The 15744-nt window shown below is 44.9% G+C and overlaps 2 protein-coding genes across 2 annotated transcripts; both read right to left on the bottom strand.

The window, feature by feature from the left end:
• Window positions 1-789: 789 nt before the first annotated feature.
• Window positions 790-13299, bottom strand: cplx4a (complexin 4a). Its single transcript, XM_024010965.2, has 3 exons — window positions 12949-13299; window positions 6083-6170; window positions 790-1677 (listed from the first exon to the last, which is right to left on the bottom strand). Exons 1-3 carry the CDS (start codon window positions 13107-13109, stop codon window positions 1450-1452), a joined length of 477 nt encoding a protein of 158 aa, XP_023866733.1. The 5' UTR covers window positions 13110-13299; the 3' UTR covers window positions 790-1449.
• Window positions 13300-13624: 325 nt separating this feature from the next.
• LOC139029554 (uncharacterized) lies at window positions 13625-15055 on the bottom strand. The gene has a single exon (XM_070449775.1). The coding sequence runs from the start codon at window positions 15053-15055 to the stop codon at window positions 13625-13627; it is 1431 nt and encodes a 476-aa protein (XP_070305876.1).
• Between the last annotated feature and the right edge of the window lie 689 nt (window positions 15056-15744).

Raw genomic sequence — 15744 nt, forward strand, 5'->3', positions numbered from 1 at the left:
GCACAACATAACTTTACATTTAATATATATATATATATTTTAGAATAATCCAAAATCCTTAACATTAGTACTTCAGTGTGTAGGTCAATGTTAATGTACAGTTTGTTTAATTATGGATTAAAGACTATATATTTTATTTAAATGATGGATTGTGCAAAACTGCAAGTATTTATCTCTTACAGGCTTGTTTTATGCTTGTTGTTTTGGATAAACATTGATAGAGGTGATTGTCAAAGATTTACAATTGTATGTGTGGAGCAGGATATGCAACAGAATGCATTTTGCAACTGTCCAAAATATTGTCAGTTGCATAAAGTGTAAAAGTGGCCATCATGAGTGTCATAATTTCCTAATTAACCGATGAAACATGGAGAATAACACAAATGGGGGAGAAACAATCTAAAACAGCATTCATTCACACACATACAAAAAATACGTACTTTTACAAGTTATACAAACAGCAAATTAAGGGGAGACTTCAAAACAGAAACCGAGTCACACAAGAAGTTGTTTGGGAAATTAACTTCCATTTCAGCAAGACCTGCTACCATTGGATGTCGCCAAGCAGATTTCACAGCTTTGATCATTGATAGGGGGAGATAGAGGACTCTCTTAGACCTGGGTTCAAATAATATCTTTTCTTTCAGCTGTGCTTGATTGAGCTTACCTGGCACAATTATGGAACCAATGGAATAGTACCAAAAGTGCAAACCAACTCGGCCCATCCATTTGGCACTCCCCAGACAGGCTCAATCAAAACACTCAAAGGAGACATTAAAACATGGGTACTCAAGTACTAGTTGAGAAGGTCTGGTCAAACAAATTTCCTATGTGGCTAAGGTCCAGATGGATAATGTCATTTATCGGCGTAGTAACAAACCCCAACCTTACAACCCATTGGACCCCAAACTGTTCACACCCCTCTTGTTGGCGGAGAGAAAATTTTGCAGTTTTAAAGCAAATTCCCTGCAATTCTACACATTTCACATTCGGCAGAGAATTTTGTTGCTGTTTCAAAGCTAATTTCCTGCAATTCTACACGTCTTATGTGTGTTTAAATGGTACCAGGGGTCGAAGCCCGATCGAGTTCTATTTTTTTAACAATAAATAGATGCGGTCCACCAGTTGAGTATAGGAGCTTTAAAATAGCTCAGATACTTATTTTAAACCCAGGTCTGCTGGGTGGAGATTGGAGACTCTTATAGGATCGGTTTGTTTACAGTCGGTCCTAAATCACTCCCTTTCCCTCCCCCTTGTTCCTTTACACCTCTATGTTAGCATGTCTAATGGTCTTAATAAGTATAGGCAGTGTGGTGGTACAGCTTCCACCATATTTCTTCCACCTTCAGATCTGCAAACATTGAAGGGTTAGGGCCAAGGGATCGAATCGGGCTAGGGATGGAATTGGGACCGGCTGTTCATGAAGTGAAATCTTCCATTTTATTTTATTTACATGACAGAGCATTTCTCCTCTGCCTTGGCTTTCATCTCCGTCACGGTGGCCGAGGCCTTCTCCTTGAGCTGGTCCATGTCCATGTTCTGGAGGTTCTGAATGCCACCCAAGATGGAGTCCTTGTCCTCCTCCTCCGTGGCATCCTCGTCCACCATCTTGAGGAGCTCCTCGGGTACGTCCACGTCGTCTCCAGCCATGGCCAGCATGTTATCGTCCTGCTCGCTCTGGAGAGAGTAGAGACCAATACAGACATTATATTTATTTTATAGCTTGTAATATTATTATTAGTCAAGACATCAGCTAGTAAGACAGACGGAGATCATGTTCTCGCCCTGCTCGCTCTGGAGAGAAACATTAGAGATATTACATTAGCTAGCGTCGTTAGTTACTGCTCGCTGCCCTGCTCCCACTAAAAGAGCTAGCGTCGTTAGTTACTGCTCGCGCCCCTGCTCCCATTAAAGAGCTAGCGTCGTTAGTTACTGCTCGCTGCCCTGCTCCCACTGAAAGAGCTAGCGTCGTTATTACTGCTCGCTGCCCTGCTCCCACTAAAGAGCTAGCGTCGTTAGTTACTGCTCGCTGCCCTGCTCCCACTGAAAGAGCTAGCGTCGTTAGTTACTGCTCGCTGCCCTGCTCCCACGAAAGAGCTAGCGTCGTTAGTTACTGCTCGCTGCCCTGCTCCCCACTGAAAGAGCTAGCGTCGTTAGTTACTGCTCGCTGCCCTGCTCCCACTGAAAGAGCTAGCGTCGTTAGTTACTGCTCGCTGCCTGCTCCCACTGAAAGAGCTAGCGTCGTTAGTTACTGCTCGCTGCCCTGCTCCCACTGAAGATAGCGTCGTTAGTTACTGCTCGCTCCCCTCCACTGAAAGAGCTAGCGTCTTAGGTACTGCTCGCTGCCCTGCTCCCACCTGAAAGACTAGCGTCGTTAGTTACTGCTCGCTGCCCTGCTCCCACTGAAAGAGCTAGCGTCGTAGTTACTGCTCGCTGCCCTGCTCCACTGAAAAGAGCTAGCGTCGTTAGTTACTGCTCGCTGCCCTGCTCCCACTGAAAGAGCTAGCGTCGTTAGTTACTGCTCGCTGCCCTGCTCCCACTGAAAGAGCTAGCGTCGTTAGTTACTGCTCGCTGCCCTGCTCCCACTAAAAGAGCTAGCGTCTTAGTTACTGCTCGCGGCCCTGCTCCACGGAAAGAGCTAGCGTCGTTAGTTACTGCTCGCTGCCCTGCTCCCACTAAAAGAGCTAGCGTCGTTAGTTACTGCTCGCTGCCCTGCTCCCACTAAAAGAGCTAGCGTCTTAGTTACTGCTCGCTCCCTGCTCCCACTGAAAGAGCTAGCGTCGTTAGTTAGCTGCCGCTGCCCTGCTCCCACTGAAAGAGCTAGCGTCGTTAGTTACTGCTCGCTGCCCTGCTCCCACTGAAAGAGCTAGCTGTCTAGTTACTGCTCGCTGCCCTGCTCCCACTAAAAGAGCTAGGCGCGTTAGTTACTGCTCGCTGCCCTGCTCCCACTAAAAGAGCTAGCGTCGTAGTTACTGCTCGCTGCCCTGCTCCCACCTGAAAGAGCTAGCGTCGGTTAGTACTGCTCGCTGGCCCTGCTCCCAAAAGAGCTAGCGTCGTTAGTTACTGCTGCCGGCCTGCCCTGGCTCCCACTTAAAAGGCTAGCGTCTAGTTGTTACTGCTCGCTGCCCTGCTCCCACTGAAAGGAGCGTAGCGTCGTTAGTTACTGCATCGCTGCCCTGCTCCCACTGAAAGAGCAGCGTCGCGTAGTTACTGCTCGCTGCCCTGCTCCACTGAAGAGAGCTAGCGTCGTTAGTTATGCTCGCTGCCCTGCTCCCACCTGAAAGACTAGCGTCGTTAGTTACTGCTCGCTGCCCTGCTCCCACTGAAAGAGCTAGCGTCGTTAGTTACTGCTCGCTGCCCTGCTCCCACTAAAAGACCAATGCTGACATTAGATTAGCCAGCCAGCCAGCCAGCCAGCCAGCCAGGTCTGTAGGAACAAGACATCAACAACACAGCGTCCGCATGTGAGACAGAGATATCTTCTACAGTTACACTCTTGTCTCTGTAGGGGACAACACAGACATCAGATTAGCTAGTGAAATAGAAAGATACCATACTACAGCTAGACCATCACAGACAATCAATCAATCAATCAATCAATGAAATCATTACAAATAAATCAAATTCATTCATAACTGATGTTTTTATGTCAGCAGTTGTCACAAAGCGCTTTGCAGTACATTGGATTAGCTACCGAGACAGACAGACAGACAGACAGACAGACAGACAGACAGACAACCTCTTTCATCCTGTCTCGCTCTGTACAGACAGATGTTAGATTAGCTAGTAAAACATGGAGAGACATCAAATAAATTAAACTAATACAACAAGTGTAGACTTCACTGTGAAATGTTTACTTACGAGCCCTTTGCCAACAATGCAGTTAAAAAGTAAGAACATTTCCAAATAGATGTAAAAAAAAAAAAAAAAAAAAAAATAGTAACACGATTAAATAACAATGACGAGCGTATATAAAGGCTATCTATATACAAGGAGTACCGGTACCGAGTCAGTGTACTGGGGTATGAGGGTGTTGGAGTGATTGATTGAGGTAAAATGTACATGTAGGTTTGGTTAGGTGATTTATTGAAGTACTATGTACATATAAGTAGGGGGTGAAAAGCAGAATGTCTGGGTAGCCATTTGATTAACTGTTCAGCAGTCTTATAGCTTTTGGGTAGAAACTTCAGGAGTTTCTGGTCCCAGATATGGCGATCCGGTACCACTTGCCGTGTGGCAGCAGAGAGAACAGACAGTGGCTGGAGTCTTTGATCATTTTTAGGGTGTTCCTCTGACACAACCTGGTATCCTGCAATAACTACACACAACTACACGCAAGGCACGGGATGAGTGTCGTTTTAACACCTCACTGGTGCACATGTCACTAGTAAAAACAAATGGTCACTTAGGAATCCTTAGTTTGAGCACACTTAATGCAATAAAGAAGAAGAAGAAGACACAGATTGACTGAATAAACTGCGGCAACCTCAAACCTACATTCTAGAACCTGTTAAAACCTCCATTCTAGAACCTATTGGAACCTACTTTCTAAACTCCAGGAAGGCTGATCTGAAACCTGCGTTAGCCTTTCCGTTGTTAACCATGACGACGGCCAGGTGTGAGGATTCTAAAGATGTCCGCCACAGTCTTACACAAGAGACTAATTCCATTAGTTAAACATGACAGATTTTGCAGTTACAAATACAATCACGTTATTTCACCATTCATTGTGTTCCTCAGTTGTGATGACTATCTTGTACAATGACTTTAATCAAATGTAAAATAATCTTTATGTTGGGTTGTCTGTCATGGTGAAACAATACTTGCTGGACTCAATAGTCGTTGTATAGGTTGTATAGCCTTTTCCATAAACATGTCTATTTAAACTAACTGAATCTATACATATTCATGATATATGAATATGTTGTCTATTGTTTTGAAGTGTCGTTCCACATATAGAAATGAAAATAACGAACAAGAAGATTGAATATTGAACTGAATGACGTGTGAGGCATTCTGCAAAAAGCAAACACCATTCAAATCAAAAACATTGAACTATCTTTCAGTAATGACGTATATAAAATCAGAACTCGAACTGTACCTTATTTCCGCTCGTCATAACAACTGGTTAAAAATAACTTCCTTATCAAGCAGCTTTCAATAGATCCAAACAGATTCAGTAGATTATTCTACAGAATCTAACCTAGATGTGGCTGTCAATGTCGCTCAACCAGCACTGTCTTCACTCCCCAGAGCCACATTAACACCTAGCAGAGCAGATGGCTTCTGGTCTTGTTTTAAGCCCACAGCACAATATAGGACACCATGTCAAGTCTCCAGGTCTGCCTTCACTGTAATCTGCTGGCTGTTAGCCACCTCCACCTCCCGCTGTACGGCCTAAAGTAAACTGCCCAAGTACTAGGCCAAGGGATAAAAACAGTGTCTAGCCTGTAAACATCAACCACTGCAGGTCAGGCACAACCATTGAGGTGTTCACCAGGGTTGAGGTTTGAGTCCATTTCAATTCAGTCAATTTAGGAAGTACAATTGTAGTCTACGTTTGGGCTCCCGAGTGGCGCAGCGGTCTAAGGTACTGCATCTTCAGCGCTAGRGGCGTCAACACAGAATCCAGGCTGTATCACAACCGGCCGTGTTTGGGAGTCCCGTCGGGCGGTACACAATTGTCCTAGTGTCATCCGGGGTTGGCCGTCATTGTAAATAAGAATTTGTTTTGTCACCTAATTTGTCTGACTTGCCTAGTTAAATAAATTTGAAATGTAAAATTACATAACCTCATTGTTCCATCCAAAAGTCTCTGCATCTGAGCAATTAATGGCAATGAACGTGTTTGCTATTTTAACATTTGCTCTACAAGTATGTAAACATACAGTATAACATAAAACAGTGCAGAATTCAGGAATTAAAGTAAAGTTGAAATCATCTACTCTAGAGAGTGATTAGTGACAGGGGGCTGAACAGGTTGTAATTCAGGAGGAATGTGTTCTCACAGGGGGCTGAAAATATTGTAATTCAGGAGGAATAGGTTGTCACAGGGGGCTGAATAGGAGGAAGGGGTTGTCACCTTTGGGAGTCTGTACTTGTCTCGTAGGCACACCCGCAGAGTTGCCCTCTCAGCTTTCTTGTGTAAGAAGTCGGCATCTCTCTCCATCCTGAACAACAGAGAAAATAAATGATTGATTAATTGATTGATTAATGAATTTATATATAGTGTGACTACATAATGGATAACTTTATATGCATGAATACTGTATACTTGTTTCATTTGTATTCAAACAACAATAACGGTCTGAGTATGATCTTGTTTCAACCAAAGGGACAGTCAATATACCATACTAATGCAACACATGATACTGTGAAGCTAAGAGGATGCAGCGTTTATGGAGGTTGACCTTAACGACAAGCTACATGTCTCATGGGTAAACCATCAGATGGGTTTAGGTAAAGAGGTAAGGAGGTTCACACTACATACTCTCACTGTTCAGTCATATGATTCTTCCGGAATTTGAAAAGAGAACATGGAGGATGTCTGGGCTGGCTGCTATAATAAATAGTTGTATGGTTGTACTATTTATGACTTTATCATCTAATGTGCTGCTTATACAGTATTTCCTCCTGTTTAGAAAAATCAAAAGCTGCAAACTCTATGGCTCCAATGATAATAATGGATTAAACCAACATTTCAACTGCTTTCCTCCTGTGTCATTACTATGGCTTTACACAACCCGTAGCATGTCATCACAACCCGTAGCATGTCATCACAACCCGTAGCATGTCATCACAACCCGTAGCATGTCATCACAACCCGTAGCATGTCAATAGGCATTGGGCAGTCAGATTATACAACCGTGGTCAACTCATTAGTGTATTGACTTTAGGATAATCATTATGAGAATCCTTGGTTGTGTTCCAAGTGGCTCCCTATTCTCTATATAATGCACTAGCCTAGCGGTTAGAGCCCTATTCTCTATATAATGCACTAGCCTAGCAGTTAGAGCCCCTATTTCCTGACACAAGATATATGTGCACTATCCTAGTGGTTAGAGCCCTATCTCTATCATATTATGCACTAGCCTGGTGGTTAGAGCCCTAATTCTCTATATAATGCACTAGCCTAGCAGTTAGAGCCCTATCTCTATATGCACTAGTCCCTAGGGTTAGAGCCCTATTCTCTATATAATGCACTAGCCTAGTGGCGTTAGAGCCCCTATTCTCTATATGCACTAGCATCAGTTAGACCCTATCTCTAAGCACTAGCCTAGCTTAGAGCCCTATTCTCTTATATAATGCAGCTAGCCTAGCGGTTAGAGCCCTATTCTCTATATAATCGCATATAGCTAGCAGTTAGAGCCCCCTACTCTATTAATGCACTAGCTAGCAGTTAGAGCCCTATTCTCTATATAATTGCACTAAGCCTATGCAGTTTAGAGCCTATTCTCTAATGCACTAGCCTAGCGGTAGACTATTCTCTAATAAGCACTAGCCCTAGCAGTTAGAGCCCTACTCTAATATGCAACTAGCCTAAGCGGTTAGAGCCCCTATTCCTAATGCAAACTTGCCCAGCAGATTAGAGTTCCCTACTCTCTAAATGCACTAGCCTAGTGGTTAGAGCCCCTATTCTCTATATAATGCACTAGCCTAGCGGTTAGAGCTCTATTCTCTAATGACAACTAGCCTAGCAGTTAGGAGCCCATTCTCTCTAATGCACTACCTAGTGGTTAGAGCCCTATTTCTCTAATGCACTAGCTAGCGGTTGAGGCCTCTATTCTCTTATAATGCACTAGCTAGCAGTTAGAGCCCTATTCTCTATCATAAATGCACTAGCCTAGTGGTTAGAAGCCCTACTCTACTAATGCACTACCTAAGCAGTTAGAGCCCTATTCTCTATATATATGCACTAGCCTAGTGGTCTAGAGCCCTACTCTCTAATGCACTAGCCTAGCAGTTAGAGCCCTATTCTCTATATAATGCACATAGCCTAGCATTAGAAGCCTATTCTCTATATAAAATGCAATTATCCTACTGGTTAGAGCCCTACTCCTCTTGCACTAGCCTAGCGCAGTTAGAGCCCTTATTCTCTAATTATAAAATGCAACTAGCCAGTGGTTAGGAGCCCGTATTCTCTAATCACTAGATCTAGCGGTTAAGCCCTATTCTTATATAATGAGCACTACAGTCTAGCGGTTAGAAGCCCTAATCTTCTATATAACTGCACTAGTCTTACAATGCACTAGTTAGCGTAGACCTATTCCTAAATAATGGCACTAGCCTAGCACGTTTAGATGCCCCTATTCCAATGCACTAGCCATAGCAGTTAGAGCCCTATTCGTCTATATCATGACTAGCGCTAGTGGTTAAGAGCCCTATCTCTACATCACAGCCTAGCGAGTTAGAGCCCTATTCCTCTAATATAATCAGCACTAGCCTATAGCAGTTTAAGCCCTATTTCTAATGCAACTAGCAGCAGTGTTAGAGCCTATTTCCTCTATATAATGCACTAGACGTAGCACTTTAGAGCCCTATTCTCATATAATAATGCACTAGCTTAGTGGTTAGAGCCCTATTCTCTAAATGCCTAGCCCTAGCATTTAGAGCCTCCCTAATTCTCTTATAATAGATCGCACAGCCTAGCAGTTGAGCGCTATTCTCTAAATGCACTACCTAGTGGTTTTGACGTTGGGGCCGTAACTAGAAGAATCTGTTTTTGAATACCTGAGCACACAAGGTGACCTCTCATCACCCTGAAATACAACACATTTCACTGCACTTATCAGGTGTTATGTGACAATACAACATACCTATTACTTTTTGGCCAGAGCCCCTATGGGATCCCGAGGGCCCTGTCAAAAGTAGTACATCACACTAAAGAGAATAGGGTGCCATTTGTAACACAAGCAAATTCTCTGGCTAATTTTTCCCAAATAAAATGTTATTGGTCAACATACACGTGTTTAGCAGATGTTATTGCGGTTTGTAGTGGAAAATGCTTTGTGTTTCCTAGCTCCAAACAGTGCAGTAATATCTAACCAAGTAATATCGAACAATTTCACAACATATTACACATACACACAAATCTAAAGTAAAGGAAATAAATATTTGGACGAGCAATGTCAGAGCGGCATAGACTAAGAATATATGAATGTAATAGAATACAGGTATGTAGACTACCGTTCAATCAGTTTGGGGTCCACTTAGATATGCCCTTGTTTTTGTCCATTAAAATAACAGAAATACAGTGTAGACATTGTTAATGTTGTAAATGACGTTGTAGCTGGAAACGTTTTTTTAATGGAAGATCTACAATCGGTGTACAGCGGCCCATTATCAGCAGCATCACTCCTGTGTTCCCATGGACGTTGTGTTTGCTAATACAAGTTTATCATTTTAAAAGGCTAATTGATCATTAGAAAACCCTTTTGCAATTATGTTAGCACAGCTGAAAACTGTTGTGCTAATTAAAGAAGCAATAAAACCTTCTTTAGACTAGTTGAGTATCTGGCGCATCARCATTTGTGGGTTCGATTACCAACAGTGAGGAGGCGACTCCGGGATGCTGGCCTTCTAGGCAGAGTTCCTCTGTTCAGTGTCTGTGTTCTTTTGCCCATCTTAATATATTATTCTTATTGGCAAGTCTGAGATATGGCTTTTTCTTTGAAACTCTGCCTAGAAGGCCAGCATCACAGAGTCACCTCTTCATTGTTGACGTTGAGACTGGTGTTTGTGAGGTGTCTGTTTCTCAAATTAGACACTAATGTACTTGTTCTCTTGCTCAGTTGTGCACTGGGGCCTCCCACTCCTCTTTCTATTCTGGTTAGAGCCAGTTTACGCTGTACCGTGAGGGAGTAGTACACAGCATCTTCAGTTTCTTGGCAATTTCTCGCATGGAATAGCCTTAATTTCTCAGAATGAGAATAGACTGACGAGTTTAAGAAGAAAGTCCTTTGTTTCTGGCCATTTTGATCCTGTAATCGAACCCACAAATGCTGATGATCCAGATACTCAGCTAGTCTAAAGAAGGCCATTTTTATTGCGTCTTTAATTAGCACAACAGTTTTCAGCTGTGCTAACATAATTGCAAACGGGTTTTCTAATGGTCAATCAGCCTTTTAAAATGATAAACTTGGATTAGCTAACACAACGTGCCTTTGGAACACAGGAGTGATGGTAGCTGATAATGGGCCTATGTAGATTCTCCATTAAAAAATCTGCCGTTTCCAGCTACAATAGTCATTTACAACATCAACAATGTCTACACTGTATTCCTGATCAATTTGATGTTATTTTAATGGACCAAAAAAATAGCTTTTCTTTAAAAAACAAGGACATTTCTAAGTGACCCCAAATTTTTGAACGGTGTTGTTCAAATGAGATGAGTAATGCAAAATATGTAAATGTTATTAAAGTGGCTAGTGTTCCATTATTAAAGTGGCCAGTGATTTCAAGTCTATGGATATAGGGCAGCGTGTATATGTGCCAACCTCATTGGTCGCTGTGGAGAGGGAACTGTTTCCCCTAGCCAATTAAACGTGAGGATTATTAGTTGGCCAGATTGAGGGTTTGGGCCAGATTGAGGATTAGGACAAATTACCCAACACAGCCACAGTACACTGATTGTACAAAACATTACCATGACATAGACTGACCAAGTGAATCCAGGTGAAAGCTATGATCCTTTATTGATGTCACTTGTTAAATCCACTTCAAATCAGTGTAGATGAAGAGACAGGTTAAAGAAGGATTTTTAAGCCTTGAGACAATTGAGACATGAATTGTGTGTGTGCCATTCAGAGGGTGAATGGGCAAGACAAAATATTTAAGTGCCTTTGAACGGGGTATGGTAGTAGGTGCCAGACGCATCAGTTTGAGTGTGCCAAGAACTGCAACGCTGCTGGGTTTTTCACACTCAACAGTTTCCCGTGTGTATCAAGAATGACCCACCACCCAAAGGACATCCAGCCAACCTCACACAASTTTAGGAAGCATTGGAGTCAACATGGGCCAGCATCCCTGTGGACCGCTTTGGACACCTTGTAGTTCCCTGACGAATTGAGGCTGTTCTGAGGGCAAAAGGGGGTCAACTCAATATTAGCAAGGTGTTCCTAATGTTTTGTACACTCATTGCGTAACACTAACTCCTGCTCTGCTCTGAGAGTCATAGGCCCGAAGACACCCAACACAAAATGAGGAATACAAGATGGTTATAAGGTGGTCATACACGCTCTTATAATGCATTATAACCGCAGGCTTTAAGTAAAAGTGCTTTGACATTTAGCATCGGATCTGTGTGCGGCCATTTTCCACCAGACGACAACAGAATTGTTCACTAAATCATGGGAGGAAGGGCTGATCTGCTTACATAATCTGGTTACATAATCTGGTTTGGCTGATGCGTCCATCAGAAGATTATATTTCTGTAAAACATCAACATGTCAAATTAAATCAAATATTATTATTGGTCACATACACATGGTTAGCATATGTTATTGCGAGTGTAGCGAAATGCTTGTAACATGTCAGTTTTAGGCTAAGGCTATGCTATATTTTGTTGCAATGTAGAAAATTATTACACACAAATAATGTAACATTTATGGACTCATTTATTGATTGCTTAAATAAATTTTAAAAATATAAATTTTACTGAATATTAAAACATACAATCTACCCGCAGCGAAGCAGCTCAACATTGACATGACATTCAGTCATCTAAAAGACTTCAATCCAGAGAGACCCACAGGAGCAACCAGGGTCAAGTGCCCAGCTCAAGGGCACGTCAAAAGATCTCTCACCAAGTCAAAACCGGGACCCGAACCAGCGACCTAGCAGCCACCGGCCCGAGATCCTAACCGCCAGGCCATCAACCATCCAAGACCACCCCACCCCAAAAAAACCTCTCCCTCTGTTGTCTCCAGTTCCACATCTCAACCCTCAGTTTCCCTCAGCCCATCCCAGCCATCTCTGCTGACCACCCTCTTTGTATTTCTACACGCCATACAGTATCTTTCAACTATGCTGTGATGTAACATTAAATTTGAATCTAATTTAATAGAATCCAGAGATTGCGAGTTAATGTTTTGAACAGTGACTGAACATGCCCTACTGGGCAGCAGCCACATCATTTTACATAATAAAACAAAATGGCTGCCATGGCAGTGAAACCACAGTTATGAGCTCCTCCTCCTGTTTGTCAACTAGTACCTGTCTGAAATTGTGGATATGGATGAATAAACTGGACAGAGTGTTGAAATGATTCGAGATAGACATAGCAGTAAGATTACTTTTGATCTGTGATTTTTCACTTCACCATCAAAGCTCCTCCTACAACGTCGCAGTTAAATTAAATCACCATGGGGGGAAATTCAGCAGCCATTTTAAAATCCTCCTGGAGGCTTAATAGTTCAGGCTCTAAATTAGACTGAACTGAATTCACTTTTCAAAATGTAAGACTATTTTACAGACTGTATTACAGACCATTTTACTTTATTTTAGCACTGACTTTTTGAGTGTTATTCAAATTCAATGTCGGTAAGCCAGTGTGGCTTCAAAAACAACATTGTTGATATCACAGCAGAGGGTCAATGATCAGAGATGAATTGTGTAATGGTGGTCGTGGAGTTAAGGTGTCTGCTCTGACAAAACCCTCAAGAAAATAAATAGCGCAAAACAAAAACATAAATTGTAATCTGTAACAACGGGAATAAATGTTGATAAATTAAAGTTATGAATTCAACAAAACAACAAGATTTAACAAATCATTTGCAAGGTGATTTCCTGTAGATTTCCTGCATGGTGCTTGTCAAGGTCAGATAGAATAAGGGTGGTGGAGCCGACACTCTGTAGGGTTAGCCAGCCATGTTGTCTCATAGCCATTCATGATCCAACAACACCAAAACAAAATGGAGGTAACTCAGGCAGTCAGGGCAGGTTACTTACTTCTCCTCCACCAACTGTTTTTGGTACTCCTCATACTCCTCGCGTGTCATCCCTGCTGCTTTGGCCGGGTCTGCAGGGGCCGCCTCCGCTTCCTCCTCTCCTCCACCCATAGGATTCAAACCAGCCAGCGGGTTAGGCATCATGGTCTTGATTAGGAACATCTTGATCCCCTATAGAGTTCTGCTGTACTAGGATATACAGATATTATATTATTGGTAAATAGGACTAGTTGTTTCTCTGGCTTCTACCGTTGGGTTGGGATTGCTAGCGATTGGTTAAGTCCAATGGGATCCTGTATATTCTGTCTAGCTAACCTGTGCTGCTGCTTGGGTGTGTAATGAAGGATGCACTGACGGCTAGGGAACAGACACCAACAACAAAAAATACGGTCAGCCGTAATCTGGATTAAACCTCACTACAGCCCCACGATGCTAAGAGGCAGATGGCCTGGTTTTCCGCCTCTATTTTTAACACACAACTTTAAGGATTGATATTGATAAATGGGACAGGTGAAATCAATGACAGTATTGGTGTATAGCACAATGCAAAGGTCACAGTCAAATTTTGGGGATTTCAAGATCCCAAGACATTCTTGCTCTCCTGTCACATTAGTTGTTGCTTCCACCCGCCTACTGCTAGTTAATCACATTACTGAACAAGGTTTGGCCCCTCCCATCTATTCCTGGATGAGTTGGGGGGAGGGGGAGTTGAGGCTGGAGGAGCGGAGGGTGTGGGGGGGGGGGGGGGGGCTGAGGGCTGGGGAGCTGAGGGTGGGGGGAGGAGGGGAGGAGTGGGGAGCTGAGGGCTGGGGGAGCTGAGGGGGGGGAGGAGGGGAGGAGTGGGAGCTGAGGGCTGGAGGAGCTGAGGGCTGGAGGAGCTGGAGGGGGAGCTGATGGGGGAGAGCTGAGGGCTGGGGAGCTAAGAGGTGGGGGGAGGGGAGCTGAGGGCTGGAGAGCTGAGGGTGTGGGGGGAGCTGAGGGCTGGAGGAGCATGAGGGGGAGCTGAGGGCTGGAAGGAACTGGGGGGAGCTGAGGGGGGGGGGGGGGCTGAGGCTGGAGCGAGCTGGAGGGGGAGCTGGTGGGGCTGATGGGGGGAAGCTGAGGGCTGGAGGAGCTGAGGGTGGGGAAGCTGAGGGCTGGAGGAGCTGGGGGGAGCTGAGGGGAGAGTTGAGGGCTGGAGGAGCTAAGAGTGGGGGAGGGGGAGCTGAGGGCTGGAGGAGCTGAGGGTGGGAGCTGAGCGGGCTGGAGGACTGGGGGGAGCTGAGGGCTGGAGGAACTGGGGGGGAGTGAGGGGGGGGGGGGCTGAGGGCTGGAAGGAGCTGGAGGGGGAGCCTGGTGGGCTGATGGGGGAGAGCTGAGGGCTGGAGGAGCTGAGGGGAGCTGAGGGCTGGAGGAACTGGGGGGGGCTGAGGGCTGGGGAACTGGGGGGTGAGGGATGGAGGAGCTGAGGGTGGGGGGAGCTGAGGTGGGGGGCGGAGGGGAGGGCTGGAGGAACTGGGGGGGAGCTGGAGGGGGAGCTGAGGGCTGGAGGGGGCTGAGGGTGGGGGGGAGCTGAGGGCTGGAGGCTGTGGGGGAGCTGAGGGCTGGAGGAATCTGTGAGGAAGCTGAGGGCTGGAGGAACTGTGAGGGAGCTGAGGGCTGGAGGAACTGTGAGGAGCTGAGGGCTGGAGGAACTGTGAGGGAGCTGGGGCTGGAGGAACTGTGAGGGAGCTGAGGCTGGGAGCTGGGGGGAGCTGAGGGGGTGGGGGCTGAGGGCTGGAGGAGCTGGGGGGCTGAGGGCTGGAGGAGCTGGAGGGGGGCTGGAGGGCTGGAGGTGCTGAGGGGGGGGAATGAGGGCTGGAGGAGCTGAGGGCTGGAGGAACTGTGGGGAGCTGAGGGCTGGAGGAACTGGGGGAGCTGAGGGGGTGGGGGCTGAGGGCTGGAGAGCTGGGGGGAGCTGAGGGGGTGTGGGGGCTGAGGCTGGAGAGCTGGGGGGGCTGAGGGCTGGAGGAGCTGGAGGGGGGGGGGGGGTGGGAGGGCTGGAGGAGCTGAGGGCTGGAGGAACTGCTGAGGGCTGGAGGAACTGTGGGGGAGGAACTGAAGGCTAAGAAACCTTTATATAACAGCATGAAGAATAACACAACGTACTTTTGTGTACAGAGTGTGCAGAATGCAGGGTTGTATACTTTCATATTCTTTTCATCAAACGCTGATGTTCTTTATAATTGGTATGAAATTACAGACAGACAAGCTGAATTGTATAACCATAGCATTTGCCTTTTTCTATAGCTACACTGTTGTTTGCAGTTAGCTGTACTGTGCTGTACTGTACTGCGTTGCACTCTGCTATACAGTACTGTGCTGTGGCGGGGAGACGGGCGAAGGAGGCAGTTTCCTGTGATAGAAGTGTCATTATCTCTTATTTATGATGAGTGACACTGCAACAATGCAGTCTGACAATAACAGATTACGGTGAGCATCTCAAATATACCCTATTCCGTTTGAGGGAGGAGAGAAAGAGAAAGAGAGCAAGAGAGAGGAAACTAATGGCAGAACGTACAGTGCTTTCGGAAAGTTTTCAGACCTCTTGACTTTTTCCACATTTTGTTACGTTACAGCCTTATTCTAATATGGATTAAATAAATACAAATCCTCATCAATCTACACACAATGCCCCATAATGACAAAGTGATTTTTTTTTTGCAAATGTATTAAAATTGAAAAACAGAAATACCTTATTTACATACGTTTTCAGTCACTTTACTATGAGACTCTAAATTAAGCTCAGGTGAATCCTGTTTCCATTGACCATCCTTGA

This window comes from Salvelinus sp. IW2-2015, linkage group LG20, assembly GCF_002910315.2.
Source record: "Salvelinus sp. IW2-2015 linkage group LG20, ASM291031v2, whole genome shotgun sequence".
Lineage (NCBI taxonomy): Eukaryota > Metazoa > Chordata > Actinopteri > Salmoniformes > Salmonidae > Salvelinus > Salvelinus sp. IW2-2015.